Genomic DNA, 27586 nt, shown 5'->3' with positions numbered 1-27586 from the left:
TCTTTTTATTAGCGGTGTATAAAATGGGCAAACAGCTCTCAGATAATGGGTTGTTGTGTCCACACATTTATTTTTTTATTTATTTATTAACTTATTATTATTTTATTTCATAAAATCGCAGCATTTTGCGTCATATAATCGCACAAGCTTGACATCGCGATTGCGATTGCGATATGATTAATCGTGCAGCTCTAATTTATAACTTTATAGACTATAATCACTAGCTTCCTGTAACGTCCGTCCACGTGTTCACAAGAGATTCGAGTTGCAGTGATGTAGGATGTAGGAGTAGCGTAAGCTTAGATGAGAGTAGACTCCTCTCACAGTTCAAACAAATAGGGCTGGGCAAAAAAATAAAATAAAAAAAATCTCAAGGTCCTCCGACATTTTCTCTTTAAAAATTACCATTTTAGACTTATAATTCGTGACCGTGTTTTGTTTTGCTCTATCCTCTGCACTTCCAGGTTCATCAGAATGTCATGCATCAGGTCAAAGTTCAATCTTCCGCCGGAATCGACCAGCATACGGAAGTCAGTGATTCTAGTTTATAAAGTTATAAATATGAATGTTTTTTTTTTTTTTTTTTTTTTTTTTTTACAAAAACGCATCGCTTCATTTCAGAAGACCTTTATTAACCCCCTGGAGCCATATGATGGATGGATGATTTTTTGGGCTTTAAAATATTGATTACCATTCATTCCAATTATAAAGCTTGGAAGAGCCAGAATATTTTTTTATATAATATAATATAATATATTATAATATAATAATAATATAATATATATACTCCGATTGTGTTTGACTGAAAGAAGAAAGTCATATACACCTAGGATGGCTTGAGGGTGAGTTAATTATGGGATAATTTTCATTTTTCAGTGAACTAACTCTTTAAGGTGTTTTTTTTTTTTTTTTTTTAACAAAAAACTGGCAGAGGGCTCTATGCCTTCAATACAAACATTTGTGAAATATACACACAGTGTAGCTCGTGGCCCAAGACAGTTTTTCAGCTTTCTTGTCAGAGCTGAAGCACATTAATTCAAATACGTGCAGAAACACCAATGTGTGCCGTTTTGCGTGAAGTGACTATTTTCTAGTGCAAAAGCATACAGTCCTAGATAGTTCCTCATCTAAGAAGGGGACGTTCATAGTGTGTGTAGGACGGCAGACAATGTCCGAGTGTCAGTGACCAAGGCCTCTTGTTAGGTATTAAGTTGTGCACTTCCAGCCTGCTAACCAATGGCAAAGTGTCACAAAGCATCAAAGGCTATGCTTGGTGTTTGGATTAAAACTAAAGACTAAACCAAACCTTCCAGAAAAAGCACAGCTAAAATGCAACATCATTTACTCTCCCCTCAAACTTTTCCAAACTCAAATGATTTTTTTGTGCTTACATGCATGTAAAAGCACCATGAAAGAGGCCCATATGATTTGTGCACCATACTCAATGTCTTCTAAAGCTGTACAAAAAAAAAACAGACCCGAGGCAGTTACATAGCACTGATAATTGCGACAAATGCACTAGGTCTTCCTGGAGCCTTCATGAATTGCTTCAAATCGTGTCAATTCAATTCTTGAGTTCAACGTTCAATCCACTCAATCTGGATGCAAAGGTTCAATGTAGATTACCAACTTAAATTTCAGTCCATTTCTCACTCAGTCTTTTGTATGCCTTAAGAAGACTTGGTATGTAGAGCACAAGTCATCTGTATCCTGTTTTTGAAGCATAAATGCATCAGTCCCTATTTATTGTGATTGCTTGGAAAACAAAGAACAGCACAGTCTTCAGAATTGTTCTAATTTTGACAGAAGAAATAAAAGTCATAGATACAACATGAGTGAGTAAATGACAACAACTTTCACTTGTGGGTAAACTATCCCTTTATATGCACCACGCACGTCCAGCTGGATCAGTATGAAAAGCAGCAAATCTCAGGAGTATAGCTAGTGATAGTAAAGACAGAAGGGACAAACAGGCTGATGGTAAATCCTTCTGTGCAGTCAGTAATATACAGTCTAATACAATGAAACAAGCCAAACATTTCTGTCAGGCTTAGAGGATGGCAAACACAAGCCCAGTGACATTGGTGTTTCTCTCACAACTACACACTACCTCCCCGAGCCTGAACCATTTATGACAGAACAGACCAACACTGATGAAACTAACCAATGCAAACTAAACTTAAGGGTCATAGATCAAACACTGATGGCCTACAATACTGTGGCAGCATCATCCTTCGGTTCATTACATTGGCCACTGTGTGTGGCAAATAGCATTGTGATTGGAGACAAAGAAAAAAAATTACGCAGGAAAAGAAAAGAGGCACAGCCAAGACACCCATCACGAGTATCCACAGGCCAGAACATCCAAACACTGTCAGAAGTGCATATGTTATACATACAAGCATAAAGAATGGCGGATATATACACAACACAGTCTGTTCCAACTCTCGAGTCGAGATGTGAAGCCAGAGAGACAGAGAGAGCCAGTTGAGGCTCTTCACTGCTGGTCCTCACCTCTTTGACTGACTGTAGGATAGTGGGATAGTGCAGAGAGAAGAAAACCAGGGCGTCGGTAAGGAGGAGAAGAAGAGGGAGGGGTCCTGTGTGGCAGTGGTGCACTACAGTGACTCAGTGATCAGAAAGAGTAGCTCCCCGAAGTCCCGCCAAGTGAGGTCAGTTCCATATCCTGAGGAAGCTGTCCCAAGAACCGGTGGCCACAGCCATGCCATCACTGGTCACCCCCAAACAGCTGACCCTGTTGTCATGCCCAGCTAGAACGCCTTCAAAAAACAACAGCAAAAAAATAGCAGGGATGAATGTTTTAAGTATTTTACAGTCTAACTGCACTTAACCCTGGGTTATCGTAATTCTAAACCCCGCATTTAACCCTGGGTAGAGGAACGTTTCACACTTGTAATTTAGAAAGTATGGAACGCAAACCAATGAAGGTCCAACTAACAGGCTCCTAAGACAGGTCAGTTCTTTTTGTTCTTTGTTTAAAGCATGGGGACTTTATGGCATAAATATTTGTTATTGAGAATTAATAAATGTTTTAGCTGTATGTAGAGTTTTTGATTACACTTTGTTGTAAAAGAGGTGTTATATTTCAAGTCACAATTAGAGTTATTAGTTTTCTCTTCAGTGAACCCATTTCAATGAGTATATATACACATTATGTTTTGGTGTAACTATACAAGTTTTCTGTTTGCTCAAACTGACATACAAGTTAGATTAACTATAAAAGTTCTAAAAATACAATTCTGTAACAGAATTCTTAATGCTCAGACCTGAAATGCCAAAAAAAAAAGTTTGTCTATCCACAAATAAAAAAAACATTTGAGTTTACAAAAAAAAAAAAACTGTAATTAAGTTAATATTATGTGTGAGACTAGTTGATTAAATGATACTGCTGCTTTTCTATTTTTTTTTTTTTTTTTGCATATTTAATGATTCCCTTTATATTTTTACAAAGGCTACGTTTAAATTAGAGTCATGTTAATGTTACATGTCAAAATTAATTTATTATTTTGAAGTGTATATCTGGAGCAGAAAACAAAATCATTTGATTTTACCACAGATTTTGCATGCATTCGTTTTCACGGTGGCAAAATTTCCATTTAAATGTTAAAGAAATTAGTCGAGTATATTTAAAAAGGTGGTTGCCTCAAGTAGAGTTCTCTTTAGTTTTTTTTGTTTTGTTTTTACAGTAAATCTGCATACATTTCTCACTTTGTGGGAAATAATCACTTCTTTCTTGCAGCAAACTTGGAAACAAGAATAGTTTGAACTTGTGTTATATCTTTTAGGGAGATTTCCCTCACCACTGTTACTTAACCATTATAGTAATTATTATACATTTACTGTAAAAAGTGTAATGAAAACTGCATGTATATGTAAGTAACAGTAATAGTGGGTAAAAAAGGGTACACTGTTAACTAAAGTAAATAATTTCTAGATAATGTTTTCATAATTTAGTACAATGACAATATAAAAGCAGATTTAATTTTGAAAGCTTGTCTCTATAATGCTTATTATTTTTCACATACATTATAATTGAGGTTTCATAGATGAAGATATATTAGCTGCCTATATATTCCAGGAAGGGGGTCCCTTGCAAGGGAATCATCATAATCTATGCCTCTTATTTATTAGGGCCCGAGCACAGATGGTGCGAGGACTCTACTGGAATTACTCCGTTTTCTGAATTTTCTGAGTTTTCTGCTTCTGCCTCAGGGTTTTAATGATTTAAGTCATATCTTGGAATATCTGAATGCAAACAAAAGCCAGTTTTCTCTCTAATATCAGTAGAATGCCTCATTTCCATCAGAGATTATTTAATACAACATTTGTGAAAACACCAAGGTTTGTTACTAAAGTAAAACCATGATAAATGGCCTTAATGGTGTCTTCATGTTGGTTTTGTTGACATGATTTAGAAATTCAGGACTGTCTGATATGAGACCACTTGAGATGTTTGACTCTATCAATTTTGCTTTAAAGCAAAATTGCTTCAGTAGAATTCAAATAGGTTCCATAGATTTTGTGATCTGTAACAACTGTCAATGAGGTTTGTTTTACATGTGGTCAAAAGGCTGTGTGAAGTACTGACCTGCACGCTCTCCTTTTAGTGTGTCCCACACATTGCAGTTGAAGTCATCGTAGCCAGCGAGCAGCAGACGGCCACTCTTGGAGAAGGCCACAGAGGTGATGCCACAGATAATGTTGTCATGCGAATACATCATCAGTTCCTGGTCCGCACGAAGGTCAAACAAACGGCAAGTGGCGTCGTCCGAGCCAGTGGTGAAAGCATTACCATTTGGAAAGAACTGAAAAAACGAGCACAATTGAAACCCGATGATATAAACACAATTCTGAAAAGTACTATGAAAGGACAGGCTCAATAAAAAGTAAACCAGCATAAGACACTGCAGAGGACTTTTCTCTTTGACACTCACACAGACAGCATTTATATCAGACACGTGTCCAGTGAAAGACTGTCTGCACATTCCGTCTCGGATGTCCCACAATTTGGAAGATGCGTCGCAGGCACCCGACACAAAGGTCCTAGAGTCTGGGCTAAGGGACAGGCTCATCACATCTCCACTGTGCCCTGTGAATGTGGTGGTCTGCTGACCGGTCTCAATGTCCCAAAGAGCACTGCAAAGGAGAAAGGCAGCTGGTTCAGGTTCAGTACAAAATCATCAAACAGACCTTGAAAAAAGGGTTATTATTTCTTTAGCTTAGCAGTATCAACTCTTTTATCAGAGCTCAACAATCAGGATGGCCCTGGGTAGAGCTGGGTAATTACGAATTATTTTAACAGTACTAAAACCATAAAACCCGAAGATAATTAACAATAGTTTATCACACAATATCATGAAATGCCCATCTATGAAATTCTTCAATTAATTCTCATAGCCTCTAGCTCAGAAATACACTGTGTGATATATATATAATGCATTCATGATGATTAAAAATTGAAGGTAAATAATCTATTGAAATGGTCATTCAACGCTGTGATGGACTCACCATGTAGTATCTCCAGAGCTGGTGACAATCTGACTATCGTCCAAAAAGCGACAACATGACAAATAACCTGGTGAGGAAGAAAAAGAGGGAAAAAAAACATGAACATCCCACTGAATGATAGATACAGACAGATTAATGATGCAAATTTTTCTGTTGACAAGGTTTACCTGTGTGTCCTGGCAGTTCTCTGGTGACTCTGACATTGCCCTCACGGGTTTTAAGGCTGTAGATTGAGCAGATGTTGTCCAGGCCTCCACAGGCTACATAATTCCCTGAGGGAGCATAGGCGCAAGTCATCACCCATGATGACCTTAATGGAATGGCATGAATCTGGAAAGAATCACAAAAAAAAAAAAAAAAAAAAAATTGTTGCAGTTGCTTTTCCCTTCTGTTATGCAGAATGAGACCAATGCTGAATTTGGAACCACATAATACTCTTGCTATTTCTGCCATGTAACGATGTGGTAAAAATAGTAATAGTATGCAAGTAGGTGATTTCGAATTCAGCACAAGAGTTAGCATGTTCCACAACTCTGCCCACAGGTTCGAAGCACATCCTATTTTACCTGCGTACATATAGTACACTCATGTAAAGAAACAAATACTTAAAAATCTTGGCTGCATGATTGTTTATATCATTGCAAAAATATAACCTATATTATCGCACAGCTATACATGTGTGTGTTTGTGTGTGTGTATATATATACACACACTACCACTCAAAAGTTTGGGATCGGTAAGATTTTTAATGTTTTTAAAAAGTTTCGTCTGCTCACCAAGGGTGCATTTACTTAATTAAAAATACAGTACAAACAGTAATATTGTGAAATATTATTACAATTTAAAATGACTGTTTTCTATTTGAAAATATTTTAAAATGTAATTTATTCTTGTGTTGGCAAAGCTGAATTTTCAGCATCGTTAATCCAGTCTTCATTGTCACATGATCCTTCAGAAATCATTCTAATATGTCAATTTGCTGCTCAAGAAACATTTATTGTTTACAATTGTACAAAATATTTGTGTACAATATTTTTTTTCAGGATTCTTTGATGAATAGAAAGTTCAAAAGAACAGTGTTTATTTGAAATCTAATCTTTTATAACATTATAAATGTCTTTACTGTCACTTTTGATTGATTTAATGCATCCTTGCTGAATAAAAGTATTCATTTCTTTAATTTCTTTAAAAAAAAAATAAAAATAAAAATTCTTACTGACCCCAAACTTTTGAACGGTAGTGTAAAATCTTACAAAAGCTTTGTATTTTAGATAAATGCTGTTCTTTTGAACTTTCTATTCATCAAGGAATCCTGAAAAAAAAAGTACACAACTGTTTTCAACATTGAAAATAATCATAAATGTTTATTGAGCAGCAAATCAGCATATTAGAATGATTTCTGGAGGATCATGTGACACTGAAGACTGGAGTAATGATGCTGAAAATTCAGCTTTGCCAACACGAGAATAAATTACTTTGTAAAATTACTGTTTTTATTGTATTTTTAATTAAATAAATTAAGCCTTGGTGAGCAGACAAAACTTCTTTTAAAAACATTACAAATTTTACCGATCCCAAACTATTGAGCGGTAGTGTATATATTAAGGGTGTGACGAGACAGGTATCTCACGAGACGAGACTCGAGATTGAGTTCACGAGACGAGACAAGATGGTGAAATACATGACTAGAAAAAATATTCTGCAGGTGTATTTGAAATGATTTAACTAATTATCTTGTAATGAATGTCATTTCAGTTCTACTTTCTGAGTATGAATTATTCAGTAAAAGACAACAATACTCAAGCACTGTAAAAGGTTTTGCCACAAACTCAGCTGACTGACTTCTGTCCTGTATGATTTCAGTCTCTTCAGGCCTTACTGTACATGATTTATGAGCTTATGAGCTCTCATTCATATATCCTTGTATAACAACTGTGCTTTTTATATTTATATTCACTTGTTGGGCTGGACTAACCTTGTTTGTGGTGTAACTGTCCCAAACGATGAGTTTGCCATCTTGTGAGGCACTAACTAGTAACCTTAATGTTTTAAACACACACACACACACACACACACAAAAAAAAAGGGTTAAAGAGTAAAGTGCTGTTGATAATACAAAACATCACAGATTAAAAATGCAACAAGGTTAATATTGTGGACAATGACTGCATTGGTAATTTTCTTTAAATGACAAACTCTGCAGGCAACTATGGACACAAACTCTGTCCATCTAACAATTTGTCTCCTCCCTAAAGTACTAGAATGGATGCACAGATGGAGAAAGGGTGAATGATAGAGGGAGGGGAGGAGGGAGAAAAAGAGAGACTGGAGCAGAAGGCAGCCTACATAATCCCAGAACACCCCTGAGTTGTGAGAGGCCTGCTGTATTATTCATTGAGTGTACACTGACAGAGCTGCAGGGTTCCTCTGAGAGTGCCCATCCTCCAGCCCCCCTCAATCGCTCTCTGTCAACTGACCTGGAATCAGTGGCCCAGTGCATGGCATAGATTTTGGCTAAATGGCCTCGGAGGGTCCGCCTTGTTCTCATCTGGATCCTTCCAACTGAATCCAGACCAGCTGTAATCTAAGCATACAAAGAAATCTTAATTTACAGTGACACTACATAGCAAGAAGCAGACATTTCACAAACCTAAATTGCACCGTTGATCACTCGCATGCTGAAAGTGCTGTATTAGTTGAATTAACTGTTATAGTGATCATCTAAAATTAACATAGCACTTACTGAAGTGAAGACAAACAGAAATTGTGAAATCATAAGTCACAAAAAAAAAAAAAAAAAAAAACCTGGGCATGGGTTAAACGTTTAAATTTTGATGGAGGACTTGGCATGTAAGAGGGTGATTAATATTTCAGTGCACTTAAGAGCGTGTTCGGCATGTGCGTCAGCAGCCAATTTGCATGTCTGTGCTGAGCTCAGAAAGCAGGAGAGCAGGAACCTCCATAGACATGCCCCATGATGAGCTGGGTTAGACCAGTGCTGCTCTTATGGGGAGGGGGACTCAGCAGGGACAGTGGTAGAGCTGCTTACCTGGGACAGGCTGGAGTCGCTGCATGCTTTCCTGGCATCCTGTAATGGGAACAGTAGCATTTCAGAGAGAGGAGTCATTCTACTAATCAGGGCTGAGGAAAACGCATGCATAAGAGCATCTATTCACTGGCACTCAGGTCCACAATGAGCTTGGATTAAATCATTTTAAAAAATGGTCAAACTGAAAAAACTATTCCAATAACCAAAGCTGATACTGCACAAAGTAATGCAACCAATATAAGAGTGGGATGCAGATGTATACATAATTTAACAAAATACTTTTCAACAATGAGGTAACAGGACATTTATAGGAATCTTTTTCACAGTATATTTTTGAAGAGGTTAAGCATATTTTTATAGCCGTAGGCAACAACTACCTATATATAAAATACGCAGTGTCTCATGCTTGTGATCAGCCAATTAAAATAAAACTGACTAAACAGTACAAAATTAAAATCTGTTGTTATTCTTAATGTAATTTGGCAGTTATGCAATTATGTATTTTAAATCCTACAGCTGCAAGAGTTTTGGAACATTAAAAAAAATGGTTCACAGTCCAAAAGAGGTTAAGAACCCTCGACTTGGACGGTTTCACAAAAGATAGTCCATTTTGGAACTGGCACAAGGTAGAACTTCCACTTTTAGACCATTATTGGGCCATTGCAGATAAATGAATTAATCAGCACTTCCACCTTATACACTATCATTCTAAAATTTGGGGTTGGTCAACAAGGCTACATTTATTTGGTCAAAAATGCAGAAAAAAACAATAATTCTGTTAAATATTATTACAATTTAAAATGTTTTCTATTTGAACATATTTTAAAATCTAATTTATTCATGTGATTCAAAGCTAAATTCCCTGCAGCCATTACTCCAGTCTTTAGCGTCACATAATCCCCATGCGTTGTGGTGCTCTCGTGAACGCATATCTGAGACTGAAGAGAAGAAATTGTTGAATAAAGTCGTTATTTTGTTTTTTCACAAAAAGTATTCTCGTTGCTTCGTAACATTAAGGTTGAACCACTGTAGTCACATGGACTGTTTTAAATATGTTTTTATCTTTAGTACCTTTCTGGGCTCTGAAAGTGTAAATTATATTGCTGTCAATGGAGGTCTCACTGAGCCATTGGATTTTATAAAAAAATATCTTAATTTGTGTTCCAAAGAAGAACGAAGGTCTTACGGGTGTGGAATGACATGAGGGTGAATAATTAATGACAATTTTAATTTTTGTTGTGAGCTAACTCTTTAAATGCAAATGAGCTGCTACTCCCCACCCTGCTTTCCAGAAGAGGGCGGAGCCTGTACAACTCATGCCTGGACACTCTGCTAAAAGCTAACAAAACATCTGTAAAATATCTCTAACGCAGCCACGCTCACGTGACATTGCAGTTCTTTGTCATCATGAAAGTTAATTATTTGCATGCGTTTAAACAGTTTAAACTTCTGATATATGCTTTTCTGAGCACACACATCCAAAGCATGCACACAGAATGCTATCTGTCAGACAGTGCGTCCTGTGAGTGTTAAAATGATTTCTGTTACACGTTTTATTGCTCTTAAACTGTCAAATACACAAAGTTCACAAACACAGTCAGTTATGTCTGAGAAAGTAAACAGCAGGGAAAGATCACGTGTATATTAGGTCTGTGTATTAAAGTGATGGTAGGCAGCAACGTAATATGCAGTAGGCTACCTACTGCGGTTAATATAAACCAAACAACAAAAGGAAAACAGAAAATCACTCACTGCTCTTGATTAAGTAACTTTAGTAGCTTTAATAAGAATACATTTCTTACTTGAATGCTGCTGTTAAATGCTCTGATGAGGAGATAAACATGGCGGACTGTGTACAGCTCGCTCAGGGGAGGAGCTAAGCTAAAAGGGCAGATCGTCACCATTCATGGGCAGGGCTTCCCCTACTGTTACGTAAGATTAGGGGAAAATCTGGAACTGCTTGTTTGGAGAGACTGTTTATGATTTATGACGATTATAAAAAAGGAGTGTGTGGACTTTTACCATTATAGGCTGGTTGTACAAACACTGTGGATACAAATCTGTATTCAAACACATTATAAAAGTGAATTTTACATAATAGGTGCCCTTTAAAGGGATAGTTCACTCAATCATTAAAGTAATTATTCATCCTCATGTCATTCCAAACCCGTAAGACTTTCGCTCATCTTCGGTACACAAATGAAGATTTTTTTTGATGAAAGTGATTGTCTCTCTTTGGAAAAAATTACTAAACTACTCAATTCATATGGATTAGTTTTAAAATCTCTTTATGAACTTTTAGAAGCGTCAAAGTTTCAGTTGCGTAGCTGTCCATGGAGGGACAGAAAGCTCTCAGATTTCATTAAAAAGATCTTCATTTGTGTTCCAAAGATGAACGAAATTCTTACGGGTTTGGAACAACATGAGGGTGAGTAAATAAAGTGTCATGAATATTAGATGAAAGGTCTAATATTTCCATCATGTATGCGAGCACTACAGTCTCTGAATGGACGACACGCGTCAATTTAAAGCAGAAAGAATAATGGAACAGTTACTTTTTTGTCCATTGTTCTTTGAATTTTTGTTTACCTTGTCTTCTGTCTATCAGAATAATTTGTGTCATCACGATTATGATCAGATGTAAGGCTGAATCAGTGTTCTTATTTGCATATATATTTCATTTGAAGAAGACATGATGAAATAGGTGCACATACACAGTGCTGGTTAATGTTTAGAGCAATAAATTATATGAAATATGTCTATAAAAACTTGAAACATGCTTACTTAAGTCCATATATGATCTATGATCCATGTGAAAAGTGTTGTTAAACATGTCGTTCCATGCAGAAACCGCTCAAATGCGCGCTCTGTGTTCTCACACATTAAAGGGGAGGTCTAATGTTATTTCATGCATTCTGACCTATTTACACTGTTAAAGAGTTGGATTCTCTTGCTAAACATGGTCAAAGTTTCAAAAAACAAGTTGGAAGAGCACGCACACACACATGAAGCCCAGTGAGAGCAAGAGAGTGCACCCATCAACGTGCTTCGTTCGGGTTACGGAAGTCATCGGCAGCGCTGCACAGGACTTTCTCGAGAAAGAATTTATCACTTTGTTTTTAGACCACGAATTCAACAATGTCACAAAAGAAGTGTGTTTTTCGTTGTGAGGGAAAGATAACCTTGCTTCCCAAAGAACCCAGCATTAAGTGGAGCTGAGATATTTGTGCTCACGTATTACATTGATGTGCTCTCGACATTTGTCATTAAAATAACCATAGAAACCGCCTTAAATTAACTACCAAAATAAGGATAAATTTGTGTCTGAAAGTTGCAATAATTTTTTATTGGTTAAGATTAACAGAGAATCTCTCATGTCTTCCGTGGCTGCTCGAGCCCGCAGGATCGGTGCTTATGGTATTATAAACAAGGCCCAGTTTGACGTTTGAAACTGAAAGATGAAAGACTCGGTACAGCATATCTTTCTTTTATAAATCTGATAAAAACTAACTTTTTGGAGATATGAAGGATGCTATACTACTCTATAGGTACTCAAAATTAACATGAGATTGGCTGAAATTGTGTGTGTTATGTACCCTTTAAATATTGTTACAGTGATATTTCCCATGTGTTTGTAGTCAAACTGTAGCTCTAAATACATCATGGGGAAAATGCAAACAGCAATTTCATGTTACTGAGGAAACATACACTTATATGTGCCTGAAGGACAACAGTGCAGTTGAACAGGCAGAAGTGAATGGACAGCACGAAACATTTGAACTCTCCTCAGTAATGCGTAATACAGCTTAGTGCTTGAATTAAAACAGTTCATTCTCATGAATAATGAGAATTAATGAGCTCTTTGTTACGAATAAATGCAGACAAGCACTAAGAAACTGATGACGTCAGCTTGTTCGTCCAGCCCTGGCAGATAAATGACCACTCCGAATCTTGCCGGTATTACGCATTGGCATCAGAATCCGTGACGTTGCTCTGACTTTGCTTTTCAAACCGGAAGACAGAAATTGCTCTAAAAAATGCAAAAATTACTACTTTCCACTTATGAATAAACTTAAGGAGTACCTTTAGTGTTTTTAATGATAGGCAGCCTGTACATGTCTGTTCACATGTCAAAAAATGAGATGACAAAATTTTCATTTTTAGGCAAACTATCCGATATTGTAAAGTAATTCTTTGTAACCATGTAAAGTTGTTACTGCCAGTTTTAATCAATTTAACACCCCCAAACTTTCGAAGGGCAGAGTATGTACCAATGTGTATTCTGCTGTGTGAATTAATTGTGTGCAGAAGTGTCGATATGAACCCAGAAGCCATCCTTTGATCAGACTGGCTGAGCAGATAAGTTAGTGGATCTTACCCTGATCTGATTGCGCAGCTGCTCGGCCTCCTGCCGCAACTGCTCCAGCTCACTCATGGTCCTCCAGGTAGTGAAACACCCAGCTTTGATAAAACTGAACACACACACACAAACATAAAGCCACATTAAGTAGTCAATAAAGGAAGTAAAATGGAGCACTCATGCTGGATCAATAATTCAAGCTACTCACACAAACAATATTCATTAGAATGTCATGTCAGAGGTCTCACAGACACAGTAAGATGAACCCTTTAGACACAATTTGTGGTGAACGCAGAAAGTGATCCAGTAGCACCAATGTTTTCACTATACTGAATAGAACTAGCGGCTCACTGTATCATACAATTCAGCGAAGGAACCTATTGCAGCCATAGCACTGCAAACTGAAGAGCTGGGCACGCTGTGCTCCTTTGTTTAATGAGGGGCAGCACTGTTTGGCACTGCCTACTAGTTGATTTCCCTTAAAATATAACTAACACCACCACAAAAAACAGCTAATTAAGTTGTTTAAGATGTTAAGAGGTTATATGCAGTATGATACTCAACAAGGGAATCAAAACAACACTCATTCAAAGGCCATATGCAAATTTATCAGTCTAATTGTAATATTAACAAATAATGAATAAAGGGTTCCCACATCTTTTCATACGAACTTTTAGAGTTTTAGACTTTTTCAAATCTTAAAATGTCCATGTTTCCATGACTCAATTAACCTAATCTATAGCTTTCAGTTTTAGTGCAGCCTAACAGCAAATACTGAGTAGATGAATATGAATTCCAACATTGGTGGTTTGACACAATATGGGAATACCCCTAGAGATGTTCAGGACTACCCTGCCCTTGGTGAAATCTGTACATTTCAGCATAAGTTTTATTTTTTAGGGAAGCACAGTAGCATGACTGCAAACAATGTTGCTAAAAACAGGAAGACTGCTTGTCCCAACCCTAGCAGTCAAATTACAGGAAAAGTAAGCAATGATCAGTGTGCATTTTAAACAAGCTTTCCATCATAAGATACTGTACACATTAACTGACAACAGTATAATATGAATAAAACAACAAACACAAAAAGCTCAGGTTGATTAAAATATAGGAGCATCTTCTCAAGTGGGGGAAAAAAATCAATCCAGCTAGTTCGGGCATATTAAATCCATTTTAATCCAAAATGGTTATATTACATCCGGGTGTTTATAATCCTTAATCCAGATGTGTTAATCTCTCATTTAACCTGTGACACTCAAAGAGTCTGTTAAACTTGTTGCGATAAACTCGAAAAACGCAGTTGTAAATTAAACATCCACACAGTGACGAAAATTTTGCTCGTTAATTGTTACATTTGTGTTAGTCACCAAGTTTAATAAGATAAAACGCAATGTGTAATACTGATGTTCACGTACATTTCACATTATTCGAACCTAGCCAACTGTTTTGACAACAGAATCAATACCACATGTTGCACTAGGCAGAAATGTCTATAGAATCCACTATTTAAACGGCAAAAGGTATAAAAGAATCTTTCTCTGCAGATTTGTCTTCCGTCAAGTTAATCACAGAGTTATATTATGATTAGGTTAGTTTGGTTAGCACAGTGGCTAGCGAGCGGTGACTGTATCATGTCAGTTACTCCAGACCACCACACAAACATTGACACATTACCTGATGTAGAAACACCACAAAATCCTCCTGCCGCGTGTAAGGGTTAGCAGACTTTTCTTTCTTTTCTTTTTTTTTTTTCAAAATGTTAATTTGGTCATTTCGTTAAAATCCAAAACAAGGCAGCGGGCGCCAAATTTACTAGATTCAAGGCAATTCACAGAGCCGATTACCACACCCATACTGATATTGAGAGCATGGCAACACTTGGATGGAGGGGGGAAACGAAACAGTGCAGAGTTTTTTTAACATAAGATATTCAGTGTACCGGTGTAAAAATGAGTACAAATGTGTCTCTCGGTAATTTATATAGTATATTATTATAAAGCTAATGTATTTTATCAAAACAGTTTCACAATTGTCTACGCCTACCTAATCCCGTCACCCGCGCTTGAAATGGTTCTGGCGATCAGCTTCCTCAATTATGAAAATTACTGAAGTAGTTTGATACATTGGATGCAGTCACAGATTTGTAACAATACGCATGCATTAAGTAGACTTATAAGAAAATAGCCATTAAAATAGTGTGCTCTGCCATTTAAAAAATGCAAATATATTAAAAATACATAAATGTGTTTATAATTTGCTACTTTCCTATTTCCTACTTAACTATGAAATGAATGCCTATTATATTAGTTACTATTTTAGCAAAGTTTCCTTTTGAACCTCATCACAGCATAAGATTCCCACCTATTTAAAGCCACATGATACACTGGGTGGTTGCCAGTTTGCCACTTCTCCGAGTGACTATTAATTTCAGAGCCAAAGTGTTAAAATAATAATAATGTAATAATAATATACTAATAATACTTTGGCTAATGAGACTTATTTGGAATTTAATTTTAAAGTGAATTATTATGTAATATGGAGCATATATTGGAGCAATATACAAATAAGCATTAGGCAACAATGGCAAGAATGAAACTGTCTGTGGCAATCCATGGGTTAAGAAATGCAAACCACACACTCACTGCTTCATCATCTCACTCTTGCTGGTCTATAAACCCTGTCTAAAGCAGTCAAATGAAATAATAATCAAGTTACAAAACCAGTATTAAGTGACATTTAGTCTTACCTAGTATGTTGAAGTCCACCAGTGAGAGGTTGGTCAATGGAAGCACACAGCTCCCTTTGTAGTGTGTGTGTGTGTGTGTGTGTGTGTGTGTGTGTGTGTGTGTGTCTGTGTCTGTGTTTGTGTGTGTTTGTGTGTCTATGCTGATGGGAGCACTGCCACCGGGATAGGCAGTAGGGACTTTAGTAAATGGCCAGCACATCTACACTGAGAGCTGCTAGTGGTGACAAGGTGGGGCTGGATGGGGGAGGCTGAATAGTGAAAGTGGGAAGATGAGGACTTAAAGAGACAGCAGTCTGTTCATTTGGTTAGTGTCACAACTGAGTAAGTGTTAAACAAAACAAACAATGATTGTCCTGTGCATTTAAAGGGTTAGTTCACCCAAAAATGAAAATTCTGTCATTTATTACTCACCCTCATGCCGTTCCACACCCGTAAGACCTTCGTTCATCTTTGGAACACAAATTAAGATATTTTAGTTGAAATCCAATGGCTCAGTGAGGCCTCCATAGGGAGCAATGACATTTCCTCTCTCAAGATCCATAAAGGTACTAAAAACACATCTAAATCAGTTCATGTGAGTACAGTGGCTCAATATTAATATTATAAAGCGACGAGAATATTTTTGGTGCACCAAAAAAAAAAAATAATGACTTATTTAGTGATGGCCGATTTCAAAACACTGCTTCATGATGCATCGGAGCACAATGAATCAGTGTATCGAATCATGATTCAGATCGCATGTCAAACCGCCAACAGCTGAAATCACGTGACTTTGGTGCTCCGAACAGCAGATTCGATACACTGATTCATTGTGCTCCGAAGCTTCCTGAAGCATTGTTTTGAAATCAGCCATCACTTTATAAGTCGTTATTTTGTTTTGTTTTTGGCGGACCAAAAATATTCTCGTCGCTTTATAATATTGAGCCACTGTACTCAAAATATGTTTTTAGTACATTAATGGATCTTGAGAGAGGAAATGTGATTGCTCCCTATGAAGGCCTCACTGAGCCATTGGATTTCAACTAAAATATCTTAATTTGTGTTCCGAAGATGAACGAAGGTCTTACGGGTGTGGAACGGCATGAGGGTAAGTAATAAATGAAAGAATTTTCATTTTTGGGTGAACTAACCCTTTAATTATTTACCATTTGTTTACATTATCTGGGTACATGCACAAAAAGCAGGAATGATTCCTTAAAGGATTAGTCCACTTTTAAATAAACTTTTCCTGATAATTTACTCACCCCCATGTCATCCAAGATGTCCATGTCTTTCTTTCTTCAGTCGAAAAGAAATTAAAGTTTTTGATGAAAACATTCCAGGATTTTTCTCCTTATAGTAGACTTCAATGGGCACCAAACAGTTGAAGGTCATAATTAGTTTCAGTGCAGCTTCAAATTGTTCAACACGATCCCAGATGAGAAATAATGGTCTTATCTAGTGAAACCATCGCTCATTTTCTGAAAAAAATAAAAAATTATATAAGTTTTAACCTTAAATGCAGCAGCCATATCACCCTGTAGCCCAAGACCGGTTGCCCACTGAAGCTAAGCAGGGCTGAGCCTGGTTAGTACCTGGATGGGAGACCTCCTGGGAAAACCAGGTAGCTGCTGGAAGAGGTGTTGGTAAGGCCAGCAGGGGGTGCTCACCCTGTGGTCTGTGTGGGTCCTAACGCCCCAGTATAGTGACGGGGACACTGTACTGTAACAAGCACCGTCCTTCGGATGAGACGTTAAACCGAGGTCCTGACTCTCTGTGGTCATTAAAAATCCCATGGCACTTCTCGTAAAGAGTAGGGGTGTAACCCCGGTGTCCTGGCCAAATTCCCTCCATAGGCCCTTACCAATCACAGCCTCCTAATAATCCCCATCCATTGAATTGGCTCTTTCACTCTCTCTCCTCTCCACATACAGCTGTGGTGAGCGCACTGGCACCGTTGTACTGTGGCTGCCGTCGCATCATCCAAGTGGATGCTGCACACTGGTGGTGGATGAGGAGAGACCCCTGATATGATTGTAAAGCGCTTTGGGTGTACAGTAGTACATATGAAAGTGCTATATAAATGCCTCATTCATTCATTCATTCATTCATCTTGAACTAGCTCTCTTCTTCTTCTCCTCTATTAGAATTTCAGCAGTGTAGACACTGCTAAGCGTAATACTGCCCTCTACAGGCCAAAGTTTGAACTAATTGTTATATACTATTGAACTAGCATATTGCATATAAAAAATAGTTCCTCAGTTGACCCGTGGAGGGCAGTAATACGCTTAGCAGCGTCTACACTGCTGGAAATACAGGAGAAGAAGAAGAGAGCTAGTTCAAGATGAGCATTTCTGGTTAAAACGTATATAATTTGAAATTTTTTTCAGAAAATGAGCGATGGTTTCACTAGATAAGACCCTTATTTCTCATCTGGGATCGTGTTGAACAATTTGAAGCTGCAGTGAAACTAACTGCACCTTCAACTGTTTGGTGCCCATTGAAGTCTACTATAAGGAGAAAAATCCTGGAATGTTTTCCTCAAAAACCTTAATTTCTTTTCGACTGAAGAAAGAAAGACATGGACATCTTGGATGATATGGGGGTGAGTAAATTATCAGGAAAAATGTATTTAAAAGTGGACTAATCCTTTAAAGAGTTAGTTCACCCAAAAATTAAATTTCTTCCATTAATTACTCACCCTCATGTCGTCCCAAACCCGTAAGCCCTTTGTTCATCTTCTGAACAGAAATTAAGATATTTTTGATGAATTCTGAGGGTTTCTGAACTACATAGGCAGCAATGTCAATGCACCTTTTGAGGTCCAGAAAGGTATTAAAGACAATGTTAAAATAGCCAACGTGACTACAGTGGTTCAACCTTAATGTTGTGAAGTGACAAGAATACATTTTGTGTGCAAAAACAAAACAAAAATGAAGACTTTATTTAACAATTTGAACTGTTGTTGACAACACAGTGCAGGCTTCCGAGTTCTGCTCAAAAGTTGCTCACATGTACACCATCTGCCAATACTGAGCTGACGTTTGGACGTAAACACAGAAGCTCTGCACTGTGTTCACTACAGCAACTGCGTATGACAACAGTTCAAATTGTTAAATAACATCATTATTTTTGTTTTTGCACACAAAAAGTATTTTCGTGGCTTCATAACATTAAGGTTGAACCACTGTAGTCACACTGACTATTTTAACAATGTCTTTAAAACCTTTCTGAACCTCAAAAAGTGCAATGATGTTGCTGCCTATGTGTAGTTCAGAAACCCTCGGATTTCATCAAAAATATCTTAATTTGTGTTCCGAAGATGAGCGAAGGTCTTACGGTTTTGAGACGACATGAGAGTAAGTACTTAATGACAGAAATTTCATTTTTGGGTGAATTAACCGTCTAATGTAGTGTTAGTTCATATGTAATGAAGGGCTGTCAATAATTTATTAAAATAGAAAGCTTTTCTGTGTAGTCTATTGTCAAAAATTTCATTTAAGTGCTTCATTGAGTCACTTACTGTTCACATAATGTTCACAGACAAATTTGTGTTGAATTTGCTGATCAAAACAAGTCCATTAGCTTGATTTCACACATCCTGCTCCACTGGATGAACATCATATCTGCATTTATGTATCGCATATGATTTCAGCTTCAATGAAAACTACTTGTTCAAAACTGCTTACATAAAAAACAACAACAAAAAAAACAACCTTGACAGTCAAAAGTCAAATTTAGGGCTGAGAGTTTCCTTGCATGCATCCATTCAAAGGTACTGACAGAAATAAAGTGATTCTGGTTACAAAGGAAGTATTTTGAGTCACTATATATCTGAGGATGACATGACAGGTCATGAAACATGACCCTGCTTAGACATCCACCTCACATCCTCACTGTTGCCTAAAATCATAAAGAAATCCATAAGCTAATTTAAGCCAGTCTCCTTTTCAACCACACAGCTTTATTTTCAGAGCCTTGTTGATGTAAGTTGTCTAACATTTCAAGTCATGGTGAAAGGAAGAAATCTTGGATAAGCCATATCAGATATAATGCTTAAAGTATGTAAGGCCATCCAAGGTTATGTCTTGATTTTTGTACATTAGTACACACAAAAAATATATTTAAATATTTTTAGATTTACATTTTTAAATTAAAATATATATAATATAATATAATATAATATAATATAATATAATATAATATGTTATGTTAAAGGTAGTGTTGGGTTATTAATTCTAGACTAAATGTGAGCATTTACTCATCTCACTTGCACAAAAACAGATACAGTATTCCTTAAAAATGAATAAAAACAGTAAAACAGAAACTCAGAATATTACGCAAACCTGTAAATAACCTAAATTTGTTAAATTACACATATACTTTATGTATTTAATCTCACTTTATTAAGCAATTTCTTTGCTGCTGACCTTTGATGATCCAGTTCAAGCACACTAATAAGCAAAAATGACTTTAGACAAACATCATATTTGTGTTTAATTTTTATTTAATTTTTTTATTATTGCTGAAGAGTGTTGAACTTTCTTCTCCCGCATCCTCTAGAGTACCTCAGAGATGACGTGTTTTTGTATGCAAAACCCAGAAGTGAGTTAGCATTTTAGGACTTTCGGTTCCATCGCCCTAAAGTCTATGGGTTTTTTGAATGGGTTTTTGCTAAATCGCCTGAAATAAGGTCTGTGGTTAAAGGATTAGTCCACTTTTAAATAAACTTTTCCTGATAATTTACTCACCCCCATGTCATCCAAGATGTTCATGTCTTTCTTTTGTCAGTCGAAAAGAAATTAAGGTTTTTGAGGAAAACATTCCAGGATTTTTCTCCATATAGTGGATTCCAACGGCTACCAACAGGTTGAAGGTCCAAGTTGCAGTTTCAGTGCAGCTTCAAAGGGCTTTAAACGATACCAGATGAGGAATAAGGGTCATTTAAAAAAAAAAAAAAAACGATCGGTTGATCTGTCATTTTTGAAACGATCGGTCATTTTTGGACAAAATACAACCGTTTATGCTTTATAAACACAAAATATCACCTTGAACGTACTTCCCGTTTCTGCATTCTTCAAAACGCTTACGCTGAATGTCCTACGCCTTCCCTATTCTACTTATGGAAAAAAACGAAACTGGCGCCACGTTCATTCCGTAAGTAGAACAGGGAAGGCGTTAGAACATTCAGCATAAGCTTTTGAAGAATGCGGAAACGGGAAGTACGTTCAAGCCGATATTTTGTGTTTATAAAGCATAAACAGTTGTATTTGTTTCGAAAATGGCTGATCATTTCGCTAGATAAGACCCTTATTCCTTGTCTGGTATCGTTTAAAGCCATTTGGACCTTCAGTCTGTTGGTAGCCGTTGAAATCCACTATATGGAGAAAAATCCTGGAATGTTTTCCTCAAAAACCTTAATTTCTTTTCGACTGAAGAAAGAAAGACATGAACATCTTGGATGACATGGGGGTGAGTAAATTATCAGGAAAAGTTTCTAATCCTTTAACAAAGCCTCTAAATATTTTCACGTTTTGATCTACGACATAAAACATACCAGTTATAACCTGCTGATTTTTTAAACCTTTATTGTGTCTTAAAAACGGCGGTTGCTAACAAGTTGCTGAAGTGGACTACTTCCTTTGGCAGGGTCTTTAGACGTTATCAGGACATTTGGACAGCATTTCTCATAAAAAAGTGGATAAGTATTCATACACAGCGCCGATTATAATCAGCGAGCATGCGTTTAAATAAAGTTGTTTTTTAAATAAAGTTTGAGGAAGCTTGGTGGTGGTGACATTGATCCACGACCATGATGTGTTGTAGTCCGTTTATAGCCTATTGTTAGCTTTTTATATCTGATGACTTTATTTAGGCTTCAAAATGTATAAATGTTGTGTTAACTTGTAAAGATTATCTTGATAGACAAAACATGTAAGTGTCATAACCCTTTGTTAAACACAGAGCTTATTTTTTGCGATTTTCCAAAAGTCTGTGGGAAAAATGCATAGGCTTTCGATCGAGGGAACCCGTGCGCCGCTAACTTCCGGGTTGGCCTACAAAAACACGTCATCTTTGAGGTACTGTATTGTTCTGTGATCCAAAATGGCAGCACAGCTGATGGGTTTGTTTGAGCTGTGCCCTCTACTGTACAGGTGTGAATTTGCATTTCTTTCATTTCTTATTCGTTTTACTTTTGGTGTGAAAAGGCCTTTACATTTGCCAAAAATAGAACTTTTTTGTTATTAAAAAACAAACAAGCAAGCCCAGCCCAGATGAGAGAAAGCAACAGAAGTAACACAATATTGTAATGGATTACTTTTAAAAGTAACAGTGCCCAACACTGGTTAAAGGTGACATTTGTACCACTGCATTACTCCAGACAAAAGGAAAGCGGTGTTTAGTATGCGCCTGTGGGGGGTGCTCCAGTAATACTATTTCTAGATCATTTACAGGTCAGTGATCACCATGTGCCCTTAGTTTTGAAATGAAAAAAAGAGACATCATATTTCAGTTCTTCTAAAATACAACTTTAATAAATAGGTTATAAATGCATCTTGGCTATATTACCTGTTAATGTAGGAGAGACTGAAAGATGATACTTGATGGGTAGACATGCATACATTTTATGACTGTTCATTCCATGAAATAGTCTATTTTACATGAATAAAAATTTAATACATTTCCTTCTGCTATTCTACTTTTTTTTTTTTTTTTGCCAGTAATTATATTTATAGTTACATGACAGCTCTGATCATAGCAAAACTAGTGTGATTTACTACAAGACAAGTGTCATTAATGCCCGCATACTGTGCTCATACATGGCATATGATTTTAAATATTGTCATATATAGTATGCTTGGTGTTGGAATTTTGCTTTATGTCAAAAATGTACATTTATAGTAGTTACATTCACTTTAAAGTTAAAATAAGGGACCATGAAGAGAGGAAAATCTGTCTTCTGTATCACATGCAATCATCAGATTTTCCAAATCTTCTGTAAGATTTAAATTGTAGATGCATCTAATGAAGCAATTTTATCTGTCTTTTCTCAAACAAAATCATTAAGGTTATTAATGTTATTTATGTCTTTAAACACTGTGTCTCATTCAGTGCCCTTCAATCACCTCAGCTCACTCCTGTTACTCTGACTCCAACTAATAATGCATAGTGTAAAAATTATAAAGACAAATCTGAATAAGGTCACCCACTAAGATTTTTTGGTAAATTTAGAAAAATAAAATAAAACACAATGGTGGTTTGCATAGTTATTTCTTCAAAGAAAATATCCAGCCTAATACTATACAAATGAGCTGAAATCATAATGTTCTAGCACATGGTTTCTTCACTATAAACTGTTATATGTATGCACAATAAAGGGATTTCAGTCTCATGAAATGCACTTCAAACTTACCAGGCCCAACGACTCAACTGTATGACCAAGATGTTGTTGTTCATAGATTTTGTGAATGTATCCGGCCCCTTTAAATGTTTGGGCTAACGGTCTTAAATGAACTCGCTCACTTTCAACATGATACTGCTTTTGCTGTGACCTTTCATGCAGAGTCTTTGAAGTTGCTCCCCACCGAGCCCTGATCCAGAATGCCCCGGAGCACACAGTATTAAAAGGGGCTTGCTGGAAGACAGATGGCCTGGGGAACACGCCCTGCCTGCACACCTGGGTATACAGTAGATCACCCTGAGAGGGTGTTGTGTCCTAAAGTCAAATTCAGCTAGGCTGCAACCAAAATTGCATACTTCCCTACTATCTACTATATAGTAGGAGAAAAACAGTATGTGACAAATTAAGTATGTCTGAATTCACAGTACTCATAAAAGAGTGGCCAAAAAGTACCCGGATGACCTAATACTTATGGTGAGATTCGATGGACACTTTACTATCCCATAAGCCCACGGGAGAGGATTTGTGAATGACAGTGAAGCGATGCAACTTACACTGGCAAGTCACATGACAATGACAGCATTGAGAATGTAGTACGTCCGGATTACATTCATACTACACATATTCAAATCTGTATAGAACTTATTTTTTAGCTACCGGGAAGTAATTACTTACCTACTCAAGAGAGTATGCAATTTCAGATGCAGCCCTAGTGTCATTCCTCACATTAAACTTGACATCACTGGGTTTGGTAGAGGATGAACTGATTGGCTATAAGCCTATGCTCTTTTCAGTGGAACAACAGCGCCACCTTGTGGTGAGGAATGTGAATTAACATTGTAAAATGAACATGAAAAACACAGAACAAAGGTTCTTGAGATCTGAACTGGCCATGACAGATAGCTAGGTTCTTTGAAGATTAATATTCAATTCTAATCCATAAACTAAACAAAATCCTCCCATATTCCCCAACAAAGTTTTGGTTCATTTTTCTCAAGTATACAAAGTTTTCAGATAAGCTTAAAAATATTACAGTAAAATATAACTAACATCAAGAAAAAGTGCTTTTGCTCTCTTTTTCTGTCATGTATTCCTCTAGTTTCAAAAACCTTCACGTACCTCTTCTGTTTGTGCTCTATAGAATATAAACGCCCTCTTCAGTGGCCTCTGAAAAGCAAAGGCTGCCCATAAATACAACAAAAATAGCTGTGCACACTCTGCATATTAAATTGACATCCTGTTTTCACTCGAGCCTAACTTTATGCCTACTGTTAGTGAATAATAGATTTCACAGGTCCGAGTTTGATCACATGTCCATGTTGAAGGCCCTCATTAGAAGGTCCAGATCTCCCACGCTTGCTGCCTGGAAAAGTTCTGGCTGGTCCATGAGTGAGAGGGCGATCCGCAGAGCCGCCCAGATGTTGCTGGACATCACCTGATGACTCCTGCTCTTCCTCTGCTGGTGCAGAGCTGTCAGGAAGTTGCTCACTGCCTCTCTGCAAGAGAAAAGAGAGAGTTAAAACATTGAAATAAAGTTTCAGACTTTATTTGTTCAGCCTTCTGCTTTAGTCTGCTTTAGTATCCACACTAAGGAGACATACAGTTCTTTTCCATTAATCCTTGCTCATTGGTTCAGTTCATTACCGATGTGCCCCCAGGTTGATGCAGCTGATGCCGAGGTTGTATCTCGAGCGGATGAAGCCTGGCTGGAGCTCCAGGGCTCTGGTATAGGCCTCCACTGCCTCCTCACTGCGGTCCCCATTTGCCAGTGTGGCCCCAAGCCGATTCCACAGTAGATAGTCCTATGAAAACACAGAATTGGCAGAGTAAAGGGCAGTCTAGGACAAGGGTTTACCAGCAAGGACCACTAGGGGGTCACAAGGTGGTATTATTATGTTATATTAAACTTTATTTATATCTCAAAGTGTTTTAAAATAAAGCAAAGCATTACAATAAGCACAAGTCAACCTACCATAATTAAATGATTAGCTCACTTTCAAATTAAAATTAGCCCAAGCTTTACTCTTTACTCTTTACCCTCAAGCCATCCTTGGTGCATATGACTTTGTTCTTTCTGATGAACACAATCGGAGATATATTAATATCCTGACACATCCGAGCTTTATAATCGCAGTGAGCGATACCAACGAGTATGAAGCTGAAGAAACTGCATCCATCCACATCCATCCTTCATAAACATGTACTCCATACGGCTCCTGGGGGTTAATGAAGGCCTTCTGAAATGAATCGATGCATTTGTGTTAAAAAAAAATCCATATTTAACAAGTTATGAAGTAAAATATCTAGCTTCCGCCAGACCACCTTCCATATTCAACTTAGGAAAAAAGCGCAATGCCTCTCACAGTTCAAAAAGCGTAGGCTACGTCCTACGCCTTCCATAATCAACTTACGGAAAAAGCTTAACTGATGCGACGCCAGTTCCGTAACTTGAATACGGAAGGTGGAATCTAGATATTTTACTTTATAACTTGTTAAATATGGTTTTTTTTTAACACAAACGCATCAATTAGTTTCAGAAGGCCTTCATTAACCCCCAGGAGCCGTGTGGAGTACATGTTTATGATGGATGGATGTGGATGGATGCAGTTTCTTCAGCTTCATACTCGTTGGTATCGCTCACTGCGATTATAAAGCTCAGATGTGTCAGAATATTTATTAATATATCTCTGATTGTGTTCATCAGAAAGAAGAAAGTCATATACAGCTAGGATGGCTTGTGGATGAGTAAAGCTTGGGCTAATTTTAATTTGAAAGTGAACTAATCCTTTGATGTAACATAAGTTTAAAAATTAAACTTTATTAGCTGATAATAAAATATGATAATAATGATAATAAAAGATAAAACTATTATACATAAAATGCATTTAAAAAAACGGAAATTGATATTTATTTTAATTAATAATAAAAGACAACATATTCTGAATGCTTCAGAAAAAATAATTTCCAAAATCATTACAAGCTGAAGTAAAAAGATGAATTTTTAACTTTAATTTTGTATACAATTTCAAATATACATTTAACAGTAAGTAGAAAAGGTTACACTATCAGCTTAATAAAAAAATACAATTTTTTCCAGGTACAATGACATGAAAGCCCATCATTTATTTTTGAAAACAACGTTATCTCGTTAATCATAAAGTATGTTAAATAATGTTTTTTATACCATGGTCTGTCTGAATGCTTGATTCAGACTGGCTGAAAGGTGGTTCTTTGCCTCCACATCGTGCATTAAAATCGTTTAATGCACAGCTAGCCATGGATTATACCTTAAATTACATACCACATTATATTAACAAAGCTAAAAGTGGTTAAACTAATTTTTTGTGTGTGTGTGTTTTCAGTTATCCTTTGGTTATCAAGCTCAGTCAACTAGCTTGAGTGACTGCCTTTGATTTGGAAATCATGATTAAACTGTACATTTTTTAGCAGGCAATGAGGAAGGGGATCTTGCACCACAATGGCATATCATAATAAATTCTTTTCAAAATTGTTAAAAAAAACAAAAAAACAAAAAACAAAACAGAACCCTGCAGCCAAATAATGCATATGGTTTGTATGCATGAACTACTAAATTAATATGCATTACAGATTGCTATATATATATTTTTAACAAGCTTAAAAATGCCCAGAGTGCTGTTAGGACAGCTCTGAGAAAATAAAAGATCTGTAGCATTAAAAATAGTGATGAATAGGACTTTCTGGCTTACCTCAGGTCGAACAGACAGTGCGGCGTTGAAGGCGTCCACAGCTTTGTCAAACTCTGAACTGAGGTTGAAGAGCACACCCAAGCCTGTCTGGAGGTCAGGGTCCACCCCTTCAGTGTTCTGCACTGCTTCCTGATACAGCTCCAACACCTCCACTAGCTGAGAGCTACACACAACACATCATGAACTACAGCAGGGCGATATGATGACATATATGATATATAAATATATGATGATATAAATTGTCATAATTGTGATAGTGTAGGGCACAGCATATTCCAGCACCAAGTTTTATGACTGGGCCCCACTCTTACTACAGCAGTGGAAAAAGGTTTGCTACATTTCGATTGCATCTTGGTGAACTAGCACCAAATGTCCAACACCATCAGGTAAGGATGCTAGGACAACTGACAGACACTTCTCATTGGCTTCTCAAGGACAGGACTTCTCATTGATCCACAGGCAGCTACTTCCCTGCACCCATTTTGAGACTAAACCCTAAGGTTTAGGGTTTTAAGGGTTAGTTCACCAAAAAATGAAAATTCTGTCATTGATTACTCACCCTCATGTCATTCCACATCTGTAAGACCTTTGTTCAGCTTCGGAACACAAATTAAGATATTTTTTGATAAAATCCGATGGCTCAGTAATGCCTGCATTGACAGCTAGTTAATGTACACTTTCAAATGCCCAGAAAACTACTAAAACATATTTAAAACAGTTCATGTGACTACAGTGGTTCAACCTTAATGTTATGAAGTGACGAGAATACTTTTTGTGCACCAAAAACACAAAA

General features: G+C 37.0%; 2 protein-coding genes and 1 pseudogene across 7 annotated transcripts in view; 1 reads left to right on the top strand and 2 right to left on the bottom strand.

The window, feature by feature from the left end:
- Positions 1 to 156: 156 nt before the first annotated feature.
- Positions 157 to 15824, bottom strand: gnb4a (guanine nucleotide binding protein (G protein), beta polypeptide 4a). Of its 2 annotated transcripts, none has more exons than XM_048195806.1 (10): positions 15685 to 15824; positions 12957 to 13050; positions 8579 to 8617; positions 8007 to 8113; positions 7505 to 7568; positions 5697 to 5859; positions 5530 to 5596; positions 4956 to 5157; positions 4610 to 4826; positions 157 to 2780 (listed from the first exon to the last, which is right to left on the bottom strand). In XM_048195806.1, the coding sequence occupies exons 2-10, from the start codon at positions 13011 to 13013 to the stop codon at positions 2674 to 2676; spliced, it is 1023 nt and encodes a 340-aa protein (XP_048051763.1). In that variant the 5' UTR covers positions 13014 to 13050; positions 15685 to 15824; the 3' UTR covers positions 157 to 2673. The 2 variants fall into 2 exon arrangements, with proteins under 2 accessions (XP_048051763.1, XP_048051762.1); XM_048195805.1 differs by lacking the exon at positions 15685 to 15824 and adding an exon at positions 14613 to 14947.
- Positions 15825 to 17183: 1359 nt separating this feature from the next.
- LOC125273191 lies at positions 17184 to 17300 on the top strand (annotated as a pseudogene).
- Positions 17301 to 22183: 4883 nt separating this feature from the next.
- pex5lb (peroxisomal biogenesis factor 5-like b) overlaps positions 22184 to 27586 on the bottom strand; it is an 85186-nt gene continuing 79783 nt past the window's right edge. For 4 of the 5 annotated variants that reach the window (XM_048195801.1, XM_048195799.1, XM_048195800.1 and 1 more), the window contains 3 exons: positions 26794 to 26956; positions 24710 to 24867; positions 22184 to 24561 (listed from right to left, as the gene is read on the bottom strand). In XM_048195801.1, coding sequence (XP_048051758.1) covers positions 24372 to 24561; positions 24710 to 24867; positions 26794 to 26956 — 511 coding nt within the window. In that variant the 3' untranslated portion in view covers positions 22184 to 24371. Of the gene's footprint in view, positions 24562 to 24709; positions 24868 to 24889; positions 25303 to 26793; positions 26957 to 27586 lie in introns of those variants that run through there. The other variant, XM_048195803.1, reaches the window with a different exon arrangement.

The sequence above is a fragment of the Megalobrama amblycephala genome, linkage group LG7, assembly GCF_018812025.1.
Source record: "Megalobrama amblycephala isolate DHTTF-2021 linkage group LG7, ASM1881202v1, whole genome shotgun sequence".
Classification (NCBI taxonomy): Eukaryota; Metazoa; Chordata; class Actinopteri; order Cypriniformes; family Xenocyprididae; genus Megalobrama; species Megalobrama amblycephala.
This window is presented reverse-complemented; position numbering and strand designations above follow the sequence as displayed.